At 35.6% G+C, this 20,607-nt stretch overlaps 1 protein-coding gene across 7 annotated transcripts in view; it reads right to left on the minus strand.

The window, feature by feature from the left end:
- Positions 1-20,607, minus strand: part of HDAC9 (histone deacetylase 9) — a 452,666-nt gene that overhangs the window by 86,310 nt on the left and 345,749 nt on the right. For all 7 annotated transcript variants that reach the window (XM_079302270.1, XM_079302269.1, XM_079302266.1 and 4 more), the window contains 4 exons: positions 13,762-13,817; positions 13,432-13,519; positions 9,104-9,223; positions 8,689-8,786 (listed from right to left, as the gene is read on the minus strand). In XM_079302270.1, coding sequence (XP_079158396.1) covers positions 8,689-8,786; positions 9,104-9,223; positions 13,432-13,519; positions 13,762-13,817 — 362 coding nt within the window. The remainder of the gene's footprint in view (positions 1-8,688; positions 8,787-9,103; positions 9,224-13,431; positions 13,520-13,761; positions 13,818-20,607) is intronic.

The raw sequence follows: 20,607 nt of genomic DNA on the forward strand, positions 1-20,607 counted from the left end.
ATCTTGGTGACTTTATTTTAGCAGATGAAATAAATATCACTGGAAGGATTGTGGTAGGCAATCATATGAATCAGCTAATAAGATCCTTCAAAACCTTACTTTGTTTCAAGGCATGACAGCTCATGAAATTGCTCATATATAATCTTAAAGATTTGACTGCTTAATTAGGTTAAATGTAGTCACAGTATTTAAGATAAAATCCTGCCACATTCATTCAATGAAAAGCCTCTGATTTCACAAACTCTTTAAAGAATGATTTTCTGCAAGAAGCTATTTTGTATAAGTAACAGCACTGTATCTTAGCTATGAATTATGGTGTTGTGCACAACTGAGATCTGTACAAACTAATAACACAAATGATCAATTTCCTTCTAAAACCTAAACCTAGTATATTTGATCACAAGACAAACACCCCACTTTGCCTGAATAAAAATATACACAATGATAAGTCACTCTACAACTAAGCATTATTCTTATACTGCTTGTATAATTAATGTTTCAAAGTTTGAAGTCTGATGGATTCCCTCACACTGGGTAATGACTTACTATCCAAGAAGCTGCACTGATTTAATGGATTACTGATGGCCCAAGTAGTACTGCTAATACCACATAATGATGAGTCATAGACCTCCCTGAACTTATTCATTAGACATCTATTTTTGAGACATTTCTGTTTTCATGGTTTCAAACATCTCTCCGCAGGACTAAAGACTGACTTCAAAAAGTAATAAATACTTAGAGTTAGGGTTCCAACAATATCCAGTAACAAGAATCCTCATAAGATCTTGCAGCACTGAGCACAGTGCTATTCAGCATGTCTCAGTTTTAAAATCTGACTCTTGCCAGATATTTTTCTAGAATTTTTTGGGGGTTTTTTTTGTTGTTTTGTTTTGTTTTGTTTTGTTTTTTTGCTTATTCCTTTTATGCAATTGTACAGGTAAAGTGTAGCAAAGACACGCAAAAGGATAAGAAATATTTCTCCAAGGAATTATTTGTGCAAAAACATGAGAGCATCTATAAGCACAGACATGCCCTGGAGGTACTCACACAAACTAACACTGAGACACAGGTGGGTGAGCACACCAGAACCTCACAATACTTCTTTGCAGTCCTGCTTAGATTTGAAAGCAACAAAATAAAAACTCCCATTTCTTTTTCTTCTCTAAGCATTAAAAGAAGAATAGTGGAGGTCTCATTAGCTAAGCTAGCTAAAGAAAGCATGAATAAGAACTGTGTAGCTGAAAGGCCTCTGTTTCTGCTGTTCTTGAAACAACACTTCTGTCTGATTCTGGATAATGGGCTTTTAATAAAAATATCCACCAAAGGAAAACAATTAAACAATACATAAAGCACCAGGGTGCAATCTAGTGGTTCTGTTACAGTCTGGAGCTGTTCCAGCAGAGAACATGTGGATATTTTTTACAGGCTGCAGTGTAGTTCTCAAAAGTTATTATAAAGCAAAAAAATTTAAATTGGAACTGGACATCTATACAATCACTCAGTGTTGCTGTAGGACTTTTCATTCTGACCTGAGACTTATCTGTGCGTAAAGACCACAGGTATTTTGACTTTTACAGTAAAAGTATCTTCTCCACTCTTGCTGCTGTTTAATTTCTTCCAGGATGTTTTTGGTGATATTTCTCAACTTTTCCATCAAATTATTTGACAGCAGTCCTTTATCCATACACCTTTATTCTTTCATCTTTGTAGCTTAACAAAAATTGGAAAATGGTTATATTGGTAAAGAGTTCAGATACTTTCCAGTACTTTGAAACTACAGACCATGTATGGCTTGGGGTTTTAATCAAATAGTTTTTAACCTGAAGCACATAAACCTGACACATGCCATATTTTATTATCCTTTCTCCTCCACCCCCTACTCTGCCATGTCAATAAAAGAAACTGTGCATCTGTAGAAAAGTAAGCCAACACTAATTAATTTCTGTAATGAATGGTTTCACTTTTGTAGTTCCAGTGAATTAAAAGAGCACCATATACAGTTTTAAAAATCCTGGTACAGTAAAGGTGAAAATTTAGGGCATTTCAGTCAGAAGAAGTTAGATTTTCCAAATAAAAGCAAAGAAGTAGGAAGAACAAGAGGTTGCAGGTTATAAACACTGTTGCCAGTTTTAGTTTTATGGTGAACTTTGAAGTATAACAAAATGCTGAAAAACTGTTTATACCACTGTTTCAAATGCTTTTAACTCTGCTTCTCCATTTCCTAAGGACTCAGTGCTCAAAACATTTGTCAAGGAAAAAAAAAAGCATGAACATTTACCACTTTTACAAAACCTTTGTTACCACACTCAAAAAAGTATTCTAAAGTCACAAATTGTCAGGATTATTGAATGTTTACAGATGAAACTTATACTCAAAAGCATATTTAAAAATTTTTCCAAGCAGACTTCTACCTTCTCCAAACTTCTTCAAAAGAAAGTGCTCAGGTATGCCTAAGTCATCTTTCTATAGCTGTTTGGTACTTCATTATTGGAATTCTCCTAAGACATTTTCCATGGCAGAAGGGAAAAGAGACCATTTCATCTCTGGTTGAAATGAGCATCTCTTAAAGACACCTGGTAGAAGTGACAAGGCCAGAAATTTAAAAATGATTGAAACTGTAACTTATAACTGCAGAATGCTAAGGGTGTCTGAAAGCAATCTATATATATCCATACAGAAACCATTGTTTAGATTTCCTAGAGCTTCCATGACTGTGTTCTGTTCAGCTACATTTTTCTTCCTAAATGCATTTCTTTTGACAATGCAGAAGAATTGTGGATAACCAGCAGTCTCAATAACATCCACCTGCATTTGGGTAAATCATTACCTGCCTGTCATACATGACTCAGAGATTCTGCTTTCATCTATACACAGTACAATGCTGAACATATTTCTGCCAACAAATAGACAAAAGAAATAACTATACTTGAGATCAACTTTAGCAGTTGTTAGAAAGCAATATATTGAGAAATAAGTAGTTTCCATTAGTAAAGATAAGGATGGCATTTGGTTAGTCTGAGACTATTGTGAATAGACTTCACTGATAACACAATAGGTTAAAGTTCTGAAGATTACTGGAGTTTGCTTCCCATTCTTTCATTGACTCATGAGGCTGAGTAACTAAATTGCTTTTCTTTTTTTAAACTCCTCCCATGCTTTTGTCTTTTTATCTCTCTGAAGATGTCAAAAATTATCAAACATTTGAATCAGAAACTTAGACTTATTGTAGTTTTTAGACTTAATCTAGACTCAGCAGCAGCCTCTGGAAATTACAGTCATAAAAATTAATAGCATTAAGTTATGGATATTAAGAATCATTGTTTAAAATAAATTTATACTCAAACTCTCTTCTTGGAGGAATTCATTAAACATCAGAATACAGCACTTAATTATGACACATTTCAGCAGTTAGGTACAGTTAGGAAAAAATGTTGATTTTTGTCTTCTCTATTCTTTTGTTATGTTTACCAGAAACCAAAGTTTCTACTCAGACAGTTATACAACATTGCAGAGCAGTGATGCCAAAAACAGCCATAATAATATTCAAAAACATATAAATCGATGGTTCGCCCTCATGTGGTGCATTTAGCTCATTTCCAGAAAATAGCCAAGCCTCAGCAATGAGCAATTAAAGTGATTTGGCAACTGAATACATTTCTAAATGAAGAGAGGTTGACAAAGACCAGAAATACAGTATTTTGAGAGAAGAAAAATAGGAAAGGACATGACACAGATCATACAAATGTATTTAAAATAATAAATGTGGACAGGCAAGAATGTGAGTTTCATCTACACATGTAATACATAAACAAATGGACATTTAATGAAAGTGGAAGACTAGTGATTTGAGCTAAAACAAAGAATTTTTGTTTTTCAGACACACATACTTAAGACCATGAAATTCAATACCAACAGGATAAATTAAACTTTTTAAAGTTATATCAAATTCCTTAGTCAACAAAATGTTTTAAAAGTAAAATTTACAGGAAAATTAAATTTATAAATAAAAATACATGCTATGTTACTTCAATTAAAAACATAATGCATATATAGAAATATAGTGTTTTTCTTAGCTTTTATGAGTTAAATTCTAACATAAATACTAAAGAGAAACTACAGTCAATACCTAAGCTGAAACAGAATTAACAAGGACAATATATATGAAAACACCAAAAGTACTTTTGCAAAGTTTTTCATTTGAAACATCAAAATTAAATGTCATGACATCTGGAAATGCAAAACTACGGAAAAAAAAATTATCCACATCAATACAATGCTTCAAATGAACTTAACTGTGCCCTGTATGGCCACAGGATAACAAGGAATATTTTTGTCAATATTTTTGAGCACAGACTAGAATACAGGTAGTTTTAAACATATTTATTTTCTCCAAAAAACAAGCACTAAGAACTACAAGACAGGATGAGTACTTTCTTCACACCTTTGTATTTTTACATTTTAACACATGCAATTTCAACCATGATTTTAATTTTGAACTTTGTTTAAAATTATATTTTGGGGTAGTTACAAATGTATTTTAAATTAAATCATGGATATAGTTAATCCTTAACTCTGCCTTATTGCCACCTATTTATTTTGAACTTGCTCCCCTTCTTAAATTAAAATCAAACACTTGACTGCTAAAAGATAATATTGTCATGAGCTATTGCTAATCATTCCAAGAATCACACACACATACATGTTTCATTTTATGCAAGTTTTAATGGCCAGGTTCATTAATATGCTGTGGCTGCTTTATGCTACTCTGGAGTAGTGCAAAGCAGCCAGAGCATACTGGCTGGTTCAGCTAAATTTACAATGCCTTTGTTTAATAAAAGCAGTGCAAAGCAGTTGGAAGGCACAGCCCAGTTTCCTTCTGTCTCTTGCTTCTCCTTCACTCTTCTGAACACTTCCATTTGTTTCCACCACCTCCTGCATCTTCATTCACCCTACAGAAACACATCTCTCCTGTCCCCTGCAAACTCCAAGTACACACATAGACATATGTGCATGTACTACACAGACCTGAGCCTCTTTCTGCTGCCTGCTTTACTGAGCACATCTGGTGTAATGTGGAGCTTATGAAAATAATTATTTGAACATTACTAGTCAACCATTGCTCTTATTTTTTTTCTAGAACTGTTGGCAGAAGAGAGTGGATTACATCCTCATAAACTCGAGTGTAAAATCATCCTCTTAGAAAACAGCCACCATCTCTTCTGGCTTTCAAAGAGATTAAAGCAAATTTAACCTGAATAGGTGGAAGTAAATGATGAAACAAATTCTCTAGAGGGATACTTCAGAGCTTAAAAATAATGGAAAAGAGCTGTGCATTTTTTGTTATCTTAGGAGAAAATAAGAGATGCTTGTCCTTTGGAAAAATGTCATTACTTCGAGGATTTTTGGAGCGAGGCCAGTCCCTTAACTATGGTAAACATCAAACAACAATTTTCTGGCATATTAAATGGCATAATGATATGATTATTGCAATTATTTTCCATTCTACAGAAACTTCTCTATCCTACATTTTCTACTCTTCCTTGTAGCTAACACAAGAAAATTTATTTTCTTAGTAGAAATAAGAAAGAAATGAAAGCATCTTTTATAAATGAATGAGCATTCTTCATCTTTAAATTGGTTACAGCCACTTAAATTTGATTTTGCAATATAAAGAGTTAGTTCAAAAATATAATAAACTTTTCATATAGCACTGAAATCAAAATGGCAGACACAAACCAGCACTGTAACTTTTCCTCTTTCTCACTACAGTCGCAGTGCAGCCACTCACTCAGCATGCCTTTGAAGTGATTAGTCTATGTTCAAATTTTTCTGCATTTTCACACAGGAAAGTTGTTTTTTTCCTGAATAAACATAGATATTTTCTCAAACTTTTTGGAGGAACAGTGAGGTAGAATATTATTCAGTCCTAAAAAGACTAAATAAAATAGTCTACATAATAAAGACTACACAATGACTAAATAAAAAAGATTACATAAAATAGATTTATCTAATTATTTATACAGTGGGAAATAACTAGTATTCTGCTACCTGCATGTATATATATGTGTGTGGAAATGCTTCTACAAATATATTCTGACCTAAAAACAATATACCTGATATCGAGCACATTGTCATATATAATACCTGGTTATGAGCTGAACTCTAGAGACAGAAAAAAAAGCCTTGGTCTCTTTTTCTGTGGACATTATCATTCAGAAGGATCTCTGCTGTGAAATTTGACAGTCAATCAAGTAATAATGAGCTACCTAGTGTCAAGGCTGGTGACACTTCAAATATGGGCTCGGTGAAATTCTAGGATGAAATTAGGGCTCTTCTGGTGAGAAAGTGGAAGCTATGTGCACCCCCTGGGGAGTTTTAGATTATTTTAATGCAAATTTCTCAGCTCCTAAGAACTCAAAGGATTAAACTCTGGAGACAGCCAGTAAGCAGGAAGCCTTGGCTTCTTTCCAAACAGGCTCCACCCATCTGCAAAATTTTCACACCTTGGTCATGGTGGAGAGAACCTTCACCAGTATCCACTCCTGCCTTTGCTTGGGGATGAATACTGCCCAACTCTGGTAGGTACAAAGACAAAATCCCTCCATTTTTTCCTTATTTTTCTCTTAAGATTGACAATGTTCAAAATTTGCTCCACACCTTAGTTTGGACCATCTCTGTAAGTTTTTTTATAAAAGCATGTAATCTAATGTAAAAAACCAAATCATGTTTTTCTATCTCTGCAACTCACTTATTTTTCTTAAAAACTGCCTTGTTGTAGACAGAAACTCCAGAACAACAGCTGATTTGTTGGGAGAGAGTGGCAAGTCTTCCATTGATTTTCTGGATTTTTCTGGACTCTTGCCAGTCTGCTGTCTCACAATTCTGTTATGGCCAAACTGAGAACTTAGGCTACATCATGTGTGACATTTTGGATAATAGCAAGGATAGATTCTGGCCCACAGATAAAGTGTCTCTTTACTAGGAGCTGTAAATCTACTGACCACTCAGACCACACCTACAGAAACAGCTACCTGCTCTATCCTAAGTAATTCACAAATTTTTATATCCACCCTTCTAAGTTCCATGTTGTTTGACTCAATGATCCCCATTCAAAACTGTCATACCAGTCATACTAAATCCATGTCAGCAAGACCTACAGAGGGCACAAAGACTGTGACCAGGTCAAAAGGAGCTGGAGAGTGTAGGGAAACATTTCCTGTTGTTGCTCGGAGAAAAACATTCACATTCATTACAACATTAATCACAAAGTTGAATGGATGCAACATTAAATTTATTTGCCTTAAAAAAATACAGTTAAGTTTAAGTCTGCATGTGATTAGTCAGAGTGTAGTAAGTTACATGAATTTCATTTTCCTGAATAGTGCTGCATTGCTTAGGAACAGAGACTGAAATTCTCTCTAACTCTAAAGCAGAGTAATAGGCACAGCAGCAATACTAGCTGCTCCAAAGAACTTCCTAGTGAGTTAAAATAGAACTGTGATTTGTAATGCACTATTAAGCCCAGGTATTCATCATCAGGATAGCAGGGGGACCAGTTGTGGTTACAGTCTCAGTATGTGAGTCCTCTGTTGAATAAACTGGGATCACCATTCTCAGCATCATTAGATGGACATTACCTATACCATTAATGGAATGGTTTGGATCCAAACCAAAAATGTTGGGGTGGAAATATCAGAGATATTAGTATCAGACACTAACATCAGTGATTTGAACCATCCAGTTCCTTAACTTACTAAAAATCTTATGGAAGTATAGGAAATATCTTGGAAAGAGCTTGAGGCACTACTGAGTGTAGAAAATTTGAAGCCCGCCACTTATCTTTTGTTTAGACTCTTTAAATACAGACAAATGTAAATAAAATCCCAACTTTTTCCACAATAACAGTGGGGTATTGTAAATGTGTAAGGATGTTTCTCTGACTAGGGCTTAGACTATCTCAGGTACATTGTTTATTAAACATTAAAAAGGTAGTGTTTTGGACTGTTCTTATTTCCTCTGTTCCCATTAAAATAAGAATTAATAGATTAATAGATCTTAATAGACCACCTATGAAGGAATAAAATTTCATTTATGAATAAGCTATTGAGAACATTCATTAAAAATGAGCAAAGAGAAATACAGCATGCAACATTTCCTATCATTCTTATTGCAGTATGTCAAAATTATTAACTTTGTAACATTTTACTGCAAATTGTAGAAAAAACCTAATGGTCAAATCCGTGAGCAGCATAATGAGTCTTTTAAGTGAATGAAGAACACTGGATTTGGACCATACTTCATATTGCTTTCTGTCTGCTCTACTGGCATGTAACTTCAATCAATGTGAACATCAACAGTAATTTTCTTCTGCTTGGTATAAATACTTGCGTTTAAATTTTATAGGTAGAGAAGTAAGCAAGCTCAAAGTAATTTTACTGCCATGGCATAATAATGAAAACACAAGTGACCAATTAAATAATCGGAATTTTTTTGTTGATTCTGTATGGATGATCACAATGATTAAATTACCCGTTTTTAAATTTACTAAACTCTCTTATACTGGAATACCAGGATTAATTTAGTCTCTTTAATCAAACTCATGGATTAGTCTCATGACATTCAATATTACATTAGCTTTTATTCATGTGCTTTTGTTCTACAGTTTTCAGAACTCTAAATGGTACCAACCTGAATGCTGTGAGATACTCAACATCACCCATAGGAGGATCCAAGCCACCTGTCCAAGCAATATTTATGTTATACCCTTCGCCAGGGCCACTTCCAACCTGAAAAGTAGAAATAAAATGTCAAAAAGACAGAAAAAGAGGAAAAAGGAGGAGAAAAAGAGAGAGGGAAAGGGGAGAATTTTCTCAAATGTGCTTTAGAAACAAACATCAAACAACATGTCAGATCAGCGTTGTTTGACAAGGACTGCTCTGGGTAATGCACTTGTTCTCCACTGGTCCCCTGCTCCCAGCGGACAATTTGGCAATCTGGTGTAATTTAAAGAACCAGAGAAGGACAAGAAAATTAGGGGTAATCATGCAACGCAATTACCTGAAAGATACAAATAAAAATGGGGCTCTAAAGAAATAAACCTAACCTCATTTGGGGCTCCACTGCCGGGGAAGAAGTTGCCTTCATCATAGCGATGGAGGGAAACATACAGGATGCTGGGGTCAGCATAAAAAGCCTGCTGTGTACCGTTGCCATGGTGAACATCCTAAAGGAGAAAGAAAACAGATGACAAATGTAATAATGTCCAACTCAGTGTAGAGAGCTCAGTTCTGCTTTCTTTTCCACCCCCCTCCTCTCTCTCTCTCAGTTTCTCTCCCTCTCCCTTGCCCTCCTTTTGTCTTTCCCTTTCCCCCTCCCTTCACCACCCCATACTTCCTGAACTTTCAGGCAAATTACTCTTTAATGCACTCATTTTTTAAACTGGCTTCTAAAAATCAGGAAACCATAGCGAGCATGCCCTGGAGACTCCAGATGAGCAGTCATTGAGAAATCCCAGTCCTTTTGTACAATTAGATATTTATACACCGGCTCTTTGTACTCCTTGCCTTAGTGATGGAATCTAGCATCCTGTTTTATGGAGGAATTTTATGACTTATTAACTGCCAACAGTTCATAACCCCTCAGGCTTAATTAACTAGCCTCATTGGCCTCTGAAGAAAGACTAATGTTTAAACTACAAACTAGTATTTTGCAGAGGGATCTATGGTTTACAGAGCTTTTTCACAATTCTTGACAGAACACTAAACATAAGAGTATTCATTGATTTGCCAAGTTCCACTATTGAGGTCAAAGGCTCTGCGACCAGCTGAGTAAATTGGCTTTCTTGAAACATTCAGTTCAGTTCAGTCCCCCAGCAGTTAGATCCACATCAAAAGAGATGCCAGATGCGGAAAGGACTTCATACTTCATTTTTGCAAAATCATGACGGCAACAGTTGAAGACATAGGAATATGATCTCATTAGCTATTAAATCATCTGCCAGATAGGATGGTGCCTTCCACAATCAAGGAGTGACCTTGGCCAGTCTCCATATTTCAAACATTATATAATGACAGTGAATAAAATTCTGTCATTAAGTAAAATGCTGACAAAGAAATGCTGACAATATATCTGTATAACAAAGGCTGATGATGCAGACATTTCATTTTTTCTTTTAGTTTGTTTTCATAGTTCACTACTCTATGTGGTTAGACACACAAGTATTTTACAAGTAAAAATAGAAAATCCACTTGCCTTTCAGTAAAAGTAAAAAAAAAACCAACAAAAAACCAAAAAAACCCAAAAATGTTTATTCACTGCCATTTCTAAGAAGCTGAAAAGTTGTAGATATGATTTATTTTCCTCCTTTAAGCCATCCCTTTGAAATTTCTGACTTTGAGAATTATAGGGGGACAGATGAAGTATACTGAATGGCAACACTGTCACTGTCACCCAGTCTGTATTTATCTTACAAATGTTAAGAGGTCTAAATCCAATCTAGCATCTGTGAAACCAATGTCACATTCTCCTCGCTATGCCTACTCCAGGAAGGCTCAAGTTGTACCTCAAGGTGTGCACTGCCAATAGCACACCAAGCACTGAACATTGATTGTCCTCCCTGTCAGCTGAAGCAACACATGAGTTTCACCCACGTTGTTCAGAACTCTCTACATTGGTTGAGTCCTACTTGTACTGCATTGTGCTTGACTTGGACCTCCTCTGGGACCTCTGTAGGGTCGTATTATAAGAGTTTCTTGTCTTTTCTATGTTGAAAGTACTTGAAACAACATGAGGATGGAGTTACAGCCCCACTGTGACTTAATGCCAAGGTTAAATGGAACACGTGAGACATGCAAAGGAGAACACAATGGTATGAGCCTGTTGAAGATTTCAAGGCAGCCAGCGTAGTGTTAGATGGTTCTGACTGGCAAATGAAGTAAAATCTGGCATGCAGACTAATCCCAGAATCCCATTCAGTCTTCAGCTGTGACAGAGTTAAATGGTTTACTCCAAACAGACTCAAATCTTGCTAGCATAACTGCAAGTATGGGTGATCCTGGAATGAGGATTTCAACAACCTGACAAGCTATGCTGGACAAATAGATAGATTTGCAAAGACACTGAAGGGGAACTTCACTTTGTTGTTTTAATTAGTCTTTCTTTTCCATACATATTTTGGGCTTTAGATATATTCTTGCTGTAACAGTTTCTAAAACAGAATGAAAAATGTTAGAGGGGCATAAGAGATCTTTTTTTCCTTATTACTTTTTATTATTATTCAAATTTCAAAGCTAGCTTTCTTGTATAAACTTTAATTCCACTAAGAGCTCTTTTTTGAAGAGCAGTAACCTCTGTGATTAGACAAAGGAATGTGTTCTTTAAGACTAAGGATATTAGCATGTGGGAAATGAGTTCATATTCTGCCCTTAGTAGATCAAATGTATTCAGAGTATATAAGTCAGTTCAAAACTAGAGATTTATGCAAATGGTGGAATGAGGAAAAAATCCTGTCAGATAGGTATTTTACTTTACTGTTTAAATAGATCAAGGGAAGACTGAAAATTAAAAAGTTAAAAATTTATATATGAAGACATGTAGCAGCTATGAAGACTACACTTAATTTATAACTAGAGTACACTTCAGTGTGTGGGATGGATATTACTTTTTAATATTTATATTGTAGTAACATGTATAGCTGCCAACTTGCATAGGGTCCTGCTGTGCTAGTCACTATCAAAATACAGTCTTAAAGGTTAATTTCAAGTCTAACATCTGTAATTCCATTCTTTCCTTCAGATACCCCAAACTCAGTTGGTGGGAATAAAGACATCACTATTAACTTGTTCATTCATTCAGTTTGGCCTGTGATTTATCCATAGTTTGCATGCATAAGAAATTTTCCATATGAATTTTTGTACATCATTGCTGTGACCATAGAGTAGACTTGGGACTGGACTGCAACTGCTCCAGGAATTAAGTAATCTGTGTCAGCCATATATCTCTTCCTTTTTACCCACTGAAGCTGAATTTCTAAGTGCTTATTGGCTAAGTATGTCAAAGGGAAGTGTTTTCTTTTCCCAACAAGGCAAATGTAACATTTACAGGCAAAAAGACTTAAAAACATTCACAAACTTTGAGGAGGCTTTTCCTTTAAAAAATGAGAATAAACAGAGAGTTCACTTTTGGCCAGAATTTACAGCAATGAACTGAAAGATTCAAGTCAGCAAACAGATATAACATACAGTAGAAGTGAATTTTTCAGAAATAATAGTTTCTGGCAGTTTATAATTATGTTTGTAAATGGCAATAGAACAATCTGAGAAATATTTGAAAAACAGTCTATCTACACATATACTTAGTCTGCCACTCATTTTTCACTTACCATTCCTTCTCCCACACTCCCCCTTTCTCTGCTTCTCTTCAACAGTCAGTACGCATGTTTAACTGAACAAAAGTGCTAGATGGTAAGGCCATGACTCCACAATAAGATTTAATTATGAGTGCAGATATGAACAAGATTTAGACTATTAAGCCCTGCACTTCAAAAACCCTTTAACATATTTTGTCTTTAAATCTTTTATCACCTGCAAAAATTAATTAAGTGCAGATGTAACAGGTTAGGTTTTGATGCCAGGGTTCATTTCCTGTCTATGCTTTGTCAGACACCCTATTACACCTCGTCATGAACTGTAGGAAAACAAAAATGGTGCTCATAAATCAGCATTCAACTTTCCTTGGGCTGTGCATTGGGCTGATCCTTTAAGTGTAAGGCAGAGCTCCAATTCATTATTCATGAAAATAATATAGCCAACATGCCAAATGTCATCTGCATTTAAATAATCCATTTGTTAAATGTATTAAGTATTGTGTAAGAATGCCTTCTATTAAAATACAAGACTAATCCAATGAAGTGGATTTTTAATCACATAGCTTTCCTTTGGGGAACCATCAAAATCTGGCATACATGACTAGAAAACTTCTTGGGGCGAATGACCTGTTGATTTTTTAATAATACCAAAGTTACACAAGTCAAATAATTGCAAACTGGGGAGAGTGGTCAATTTTGTTACCAATGCAACAACATTCTTTAAAGAATATCTAACTACTTAAAGTTTCTATTCTGTAGGGAAAAGTAAACTTGGGTTCTGTAGGGTTATTTTAACAGTGGAAGTATCAATTCATTTAAGGATCATAAAAGTTGCCCTGATCTGTGCCTTCTTCTCATTAAATTGCAGTTAACACCATTAAAGTGAAACATAGATGTTTATAGCTTCAGTACTGCCATCCTGGCTTTAATGAGTTCCCAAAATCAGAGGAAATGCACACCTTTATTACTTGTAGGTATTAAAAGCAGGAAAGTCAGACTTATAAATACAAATTCATGATCTTTCATCTAGATGCACTGTGAGTATGATGCTTGCCAAGAATACATACCAGATCTACAATCAATATCTTGCCTATATTTAGCTTGTCTCTCAAGTATTTGGCAGTAATTGCAATCGAATTAAAAAAGCAGAACCCCCTGTGGAATAGAGAAGAACAGAAATAAGAAAGCAAATCAGTCAGGAAAACAGCTATAAATAATGTTCAGAGCATTTTAAAAAATGCTATATGATCTCTGAGGCCATAAATCTGCTTCTGGGAGTACCTAGAAAGCCTTTTCAGTCATCTGCTAACAATTACAGTTCTTCAGAGACATGCACAATGCAGGTGATTGCCAGTAACCTTAGTGCTCCAAGATGGGCAATATTCCCTGGTACTTACATGGCTGTTGATTCTTCAGCATGATGGCCTGGGGGCCTTACAACAGCAAAGCCATTCTGTAAGAACAAGATAGGTTTTCAATTATCAGCTTAAAAAAATACTTGACTCAGAGCAAAACAGGGCAGCAGGCAGATGGGATTGAAATCTATTAGAGCCTCTTGAGCACTTTTTCTATCCAATCGCCCTTTCATAGTACTGCCAGAAATAATACAGTTGAGAACAGTGGCAAATAAACTTCTATAAATACACACACACAACATGATTTAAAGAGGGGGTGAAAGGCAGAATGAGAAAGCCCTGCTATGAATTCTACTGTTTAGAATTTGCATTTAAAATGAGGGTCATCTAGGATCATGTAATCTTAATTTGCTCCATCTTGAGATGCTTCAAAATAAAAGTATCTTAAGGTATATATTTTACATGATTCGGCGTTGTTGACCTTACCTCTGTATAGACTAAATGATAAATTCAGATCTCCCTACACACATAATTTCTAACAGTAGAAAAAGGATGACAATGAACATCCCATATTTCAGCTAACCATAAATTACACTTGAGAACCTGCCATGCTTGCAGGTTAATAGATTTCCTGAAGTCAATTTCTAACACACTTTCTGGACTGTATACACATTTTATGAAGTACACACTAATTTTTTGTCACTGAAGATAAAAAGAAAAATGGAAATTCCATCCTTCCAGTGTGGGTATGGTAAAGGGAAAATGTAGAAGTGCTGGCAAGGTAGCTCTATTCAGAAAGTCAGATTATATATTCAAGAAGCAGTGTCTCATAAAGTCATATCAAATTTTTCTTACAACAGTTAGATTCAGGAGAAACTGCTGCTTCACAGTATTTTTTTTTTATTTCATCTTACAAAGATGGTCCTTCTATTCAGCTATGTGTATATATATGTGCCATCAAATTAATGACAATTACCATGCATACAAAAAAAAAAGAAATTATAATCTGTACATGATATATCTGCCTAACTTGTATTTTCACACAGCCTCAAACGAACAGTAGGTGTGTATGTATGCCTGAATGACCATTGTATTTTCAGAGAGAACAGGAAGAAAAAGGTTGGAATAATTCTGTATTTTAATAATCAGTATTAAAATATTCAAGTTTGATACAGTAAATCTTGATAAATGTAAATGTTTCGGCCTTGTCTTACCTGAAAAAAAAATAACAATCATTAAACTTTCATTCACTTTGGTGCAAATACAGAGGAACATGGCAGTTCATAGTTACATCGGTTCCTGTGAAATCTGTTTATTTGCAATCATATGAATGTGTGGTTTGTGTGTACCTGTGGAATTGTCTACCTGTGTTGCTTCATTTGCATTTATTTATAAATAAATATTACCATGTTGTCTTATTTAATTTGCTGCTAGATGTAATCCAAGCAGAGAGCTGCAAAATCTTGTGGAGCATGGCCAAAGTTCTATTAAAGTACAGTAAACTGAAATTACAATACCAAGGGAGTGCATGTGTAACAGTGGCTCTTCTGGCCACCATTTAAGGAATCTGTGGGATTTGACATCATTACTTATTTTACATTGTATCCCCATTAAAAAAAAAACTAACAAAAAACCAAAAAACAAAAAACAAAACAACAACAACAACAACAAAAAAAAAACAAACAAAAAAAACCCCAAAGAAACAAAACACAACAACCCAACAATTAATGGCACAAAAATCATTTGTGTTAGTATTCATGCAGGTATTCCTGGAGATGGGATATAAATTGCCTATTGATCAAGCACACCAGGGGAAAAAAAAAAAAGAAAAAAAAAAAGGCATTGTGGACTGCACTAATTTGCAGAACTAAAGCAACTTTAGACTCCTAGTTCAAAGTGTATTCGCTATCCTTCTGAGGGTTTTTTAGCATTTCCTTCTTTCCTTACACAAAATATAACTTGGAGAAGAATTTGGCAAAGAAGTATTTTGTAGCATTTATGAAAAAACAAAGTATATTTATGCTGATGAATGTCGGGATAATGAGATGAAAAAAGACTCAGCAAAAAGGGTATTACTAGAGAAAGAGCATGATGTTACCTGTATTTTGTTCTCTCAATATTTTTAGGAATTTGGAAGAAGTCCATGAAAGGCTCACAGCTGCCCCTGCTCAGCTAACAGCTCATTATCATCTAACCTTATCAGTATTCCCAAAAGATCAATAAAATTAAGATGATTATCTCTAGGAGGATTTCATGGGGCAATGTAGAGACAGAAAATATGAAGATTTCTCATCTGTTCCCTTTGACAAGACTGTTTGGAAGCCCTGTTTTATTATATCTAGGTAACTTCTGAAATCAGGGCTTAGCTATTATAGTTCTCCACCAGCAAGCAGGATATTCACAGTAGCATCATGACTACTTTTTATGAGTTTTGACATCACAAAAAGTTCAGAATTCACATGGGAAATTTTCTTTTTTAAGAAATACTGTGCATATGTTACACTGATGATAAAATATATACTTGAATTATACCAAACACTGAAAACTAATTACCATACAGAATTATTGGAAACCTTTGTTCAACTGAAAAAACACTTAATTTCTCCTACTTTCAAACTTTGCATGAACATAACACACATTAGTACAATGGAACATGAATTTTTTTTAATTCAGGCAATTTTAAATATCAGTCAGTGAGCTCAGTAGACAGCAGAAGAGTAGAAGGGAAGGCAAAAATCTGCTTTAAAGATAGAAAGACTAACACAGAGCAATATGTGGAAAATGAAGCCAACAGACATAAATTCAAAGCCTTTTTGTACAGAGCATTATTTATACTAGGATACAGACACCTTTATAAGTAGACAGAACATTAAACTGACTGACAGACATGAACATTAGGAAAACGATTCATGTCTGTGCCATTATGTGATTACCTTTATTTAAATTTCAGGATTAAAAATAAAGCCTGAATAGAGATATTCTAAAATCTGTGCCTGTTTGAACAACAAAGGAAGAGAAGTCCAGACTCAGTTTACACAGAAGATCAACTGCAGATAAACCCGCTGAGTTGGACCTTTAATGAAAACTAAGAAAAATGTTAGTCTTTTTCCACAGTCAGCTAACTGTTCTCTTCTTTCACGACTCTAAATATGTAGTTGGGTTGATTTCCAAGGAACAGAGGTGTACATCCTACTGTGGCCTTCTTGTCTTTGGTGGTAAAAATAATCCCTTTCTGTAGTGTTCTGTAGTGGTCAGTGGTGGGTGGGTGGGTGGGATGCTTGGGTGGGCATCTACTGTGCCTCTGCATTAACCTCTCCAAGACAAGTACTCAAGACAATACAATAACATGGGTGGACAATCCAGGGCTTAGAACTGATGTTTCTATTACATTACCTCCTCACAGGAGGTAATTTTTCTCTAGGGCAATATATTGTCATTGTGGCAAGGTGTGAATGATTCTTCCACTCTCATGACAGCAAGAAGCTTGCTCTGCCTAGATCCCAAGTGAACCAAGAGTTACCTGATCAGTCAGGTACTCTAGGTATGGTGAGGAGCCTCACTAAGAAGCAGTGCATACTAGTTTCCCTAGTACTACCCTAGTAAAATCATCTGGCTTTTTGTAGACTTTGAGAAAAGCAATGCCATGCAAAAAGGAGCAATAAACCACAGCAGGTACTCCAAGAGCACTTACTGAAGTACTAGAAGGCTCAGGTTCAACTTCTTATTGAACATGGGGATGAATTAGTAAATTTGTTTCCCACACCACTTTGTGTATTTAGATAATGTGGTCCATAAAATAGATACTGAGACATATCTTTTCAGTTTAAGTTTTCTAACAATAAGTCTGGCTGGAGTAATGCTCTTCCTCAGCTTTTAGTCAAACACAAAAATTGCTAGTTATTATTAGAAATTTAAGGTCTTTTTCTGTTCTAAATTCTAAAGCCCTGTATGAATGAGCAATGGCATTTATGCCATCTATTCAAGAGGCAATAGGCACTGAAAGAGCAAAGGCTTCACACAAAAAAACCTTTTACTGTGTGGGTGACCAAGCAATACAACATCTTGCCCAGAGTTGTGGAGTCTCCATTCCTGAAGATATACAAAAGCCATCTGGATATACACCTAGGCAACTAGCTCTAGACAGCTCTATTTGAACAAGGGAAGTGGAGTCAATGAGCTCCTGAGACCACTTCCAACCTCACCTGTTCTGTGTATTTCAGATGAAGACCAGGTAACTAACTGGGGATCTGAATTCCACACTCAAAGCTCAATTTGCTCCTAAGGTTAGGTGTTGGAAGGTTTTCATTTCTACTTGCCTAAATCCCTTAACCTATCTCACTGTTAACTTTTAAAATTACCAGTGCTTAAACAAGGCAGTCTTGGACATACACTTATTTTTAATGGAAAAGTCCTACTTTGGCTTCAATGTTCACACGTTTCAGAATGAGAATTATACAGAAATGTATAATACACTGTTATACAGAAATTTATCAGCCTGTCCTGTCAGAATTTATATTCCCTGAGTTATTTATTTATTTATTTATTGATATACTTGTTTCCTTATAAAGTAATATTAAAAAACCCAATTTCTTTATATTTAAAAGGTGGAGCTGACAGGTCTAATCCCTAAAGTGGCCTTAGTGCCATCTCTAACTCTGCCATCTCTGGTGTAGTCAAGTCCCACAATAATAAACATCAGGGCTGCTTTAAGTCGTGGCTGCCTGCAAGAATCCACTTGCAACTGGTACCAGAAAGAAGACAACCACATTCTTCCCAGTGCCAATTATGCTGTAGCACAATCCCAAGCTATGCCATCCATCAGGGAGCGTAAGCATGAAAATGAGTGGTGTAAGGCTGAGGCAATCCTTGGGCACCTGTTTAGGACAATTTTACAAGCCACTCATACAGCCAGAGCAGGAGTCAGCACTTGGCCCTGGGGGTCTACGAATGCAGTGAGCAAGAACCTGTGATTTACGAGAGCAGCATTAGCAGCGTGTAGATTTGCCAAGAAAACAGTAATGGACATGAGGGAATACTGTTCTGTCTTGCAGAGGAAGCTAGTAGAGGTCAAGTACACAGAAATGGACATTAAACACTTAACTTTGATGGAAACAAAGGGTTCCCTGTCTCCTTTCCTGAAGGCCTAAGTGGATAGCATCAGAAAACACACATGAAAAGTTGGTGCTTGCAGACTAGCTTAGATACAACCATGATGGCTTGTTTAGCCACAACTAGTATTAACTATATTGGGAAAGAAAGCAGAAAAAAGAGTTTTAGTACAGAGTGGTCATGGAGGTAAGCAGTGTACCACACATATAATTAAAGTTGTCTGATTATATGAAATAATAACAGTCATTCATCTATAAATATAACCATAATTGCTAGGATAGAATATCTAAGAGATGGTTTAATACAAAATTTTGCAATTTTTCTAACATTGTAAAAGCAAAGAATAAAAACTACTACCTAAAAGATTTCATTGGTGACTTTGATTGAAGGCTTTTATTAATCACATCTTTAACAGTAGTAAAATAAGTATTCATTTGTTACTGTTTCTTACATGCATGCATTGCATGCATTGTTCAAAATGCTGTGGCTGGGTGTGGAAAAAAATGCTGCTTTTTGTGTCTGTCACACATTACCTGGAATCTTTTTTCAAGCAAAGGGAGATTTTTATAGGGCAGAGGGTGAGAAGGTAGAAGCAAGGGTAGGGAAGGGCTTGCAGGAGAAATACTGTCCAGGAGGCACCTGGGCACAGAGCACATTCCAGGAAAGGAGATTTTTGTAGGCAACCAGAGGAGCTGTGTGGGGTTCTGTGTTGTTCAGGCAGCCATGGAAATTTGAGGGCCTAAGGCTTTACCAGAGGAAGGACACCATGGGACTAGGGAGACATCTGTTTTCTGCTCTTTTTGCTTATTTTATCTTTAGAATGTTGTTTTTTTGTTGCAATAAAACCTAGCAATAGAGTTGTAAAATATGGCTGAAAGATTTTTATTCAGAATACTTTTTGAACTAGAAAACTAAGAACTTGGGGGGAAGAGGAGGTTGATTCAGCTAATTCTGTTTATTCACTAGATTAGTACTACTTACCAAATGATGATTCCTCCATAGCTCTGTGTGACAAAGGCCTTGAGAACAGTAAAAAACCCAAGCTCATTTGAAATGAGAGTTTCAAGTTCAATTTAAGTCATCTATGGATTGCACAAAGACACCAGAGTAGCGACAACCAAATTCAGGAGGTTTACTTTGGTATTGATTCAACCTGACATATCAGAAAGAACAATTCCAGGAATGTATCAGATTCTGGTTCAGGGGAAACTCATTTCAATTGCTTTCATTCTGTTAAATGACCCTTATCTACCAACAGGGCAACTTTACACGTGTGTTTGTGTGTGTGTGTCTGTGAGTGTGCACGCCCACATATGACAAGGTAGAAAAAAGGCTTTTGCTTTGCTTGATTCAGCTGAAGTGGATATTCAAGATAGTCTCACACTGTGCTTTAACTTATGTGCCTTTCTTATGTGTTCTTTTGAAAAATTGCTTATTATTCCATGCAGGTTTTTTTGCTGTTTTTCTTTTGGATTTTTGGTGGGGTTTTTTTTGGCAGGGAATAATCATACAAACGATTCTACCAGCTTATGATAGGTTTTTGTGTAGGTCTCTTCTGTTTAAAGTTTCTCAAATTTAAAATATATGGCACTACATGTTTCTATCACAGAAAATGGTGCTACCATCACCAAGATTTACATATTTAAAGGATATGCAAAGCAAACTAGACAGTAATCCTTATTATAGTTTCTGTATTTAAAATACTTAATCCTACCTTATAATAGTACTGAAGAGGTCATCTGAGGCTGACGAAAAATGTTTCAACAATATTCCTCTGTA

This window comes from Erithacus rubecula (genome assembly GCF_903797595.1).
Source record: "Erithacus rubecula genome assembly, chromosome: 3".
NCBI classification, from domain to species: domain Eukaryota; kingdom Metazoa; phylum Chordata; class Aves; order Passeriformes; family Muscicapidae; genus Erithacus; species Erithacus rubecula.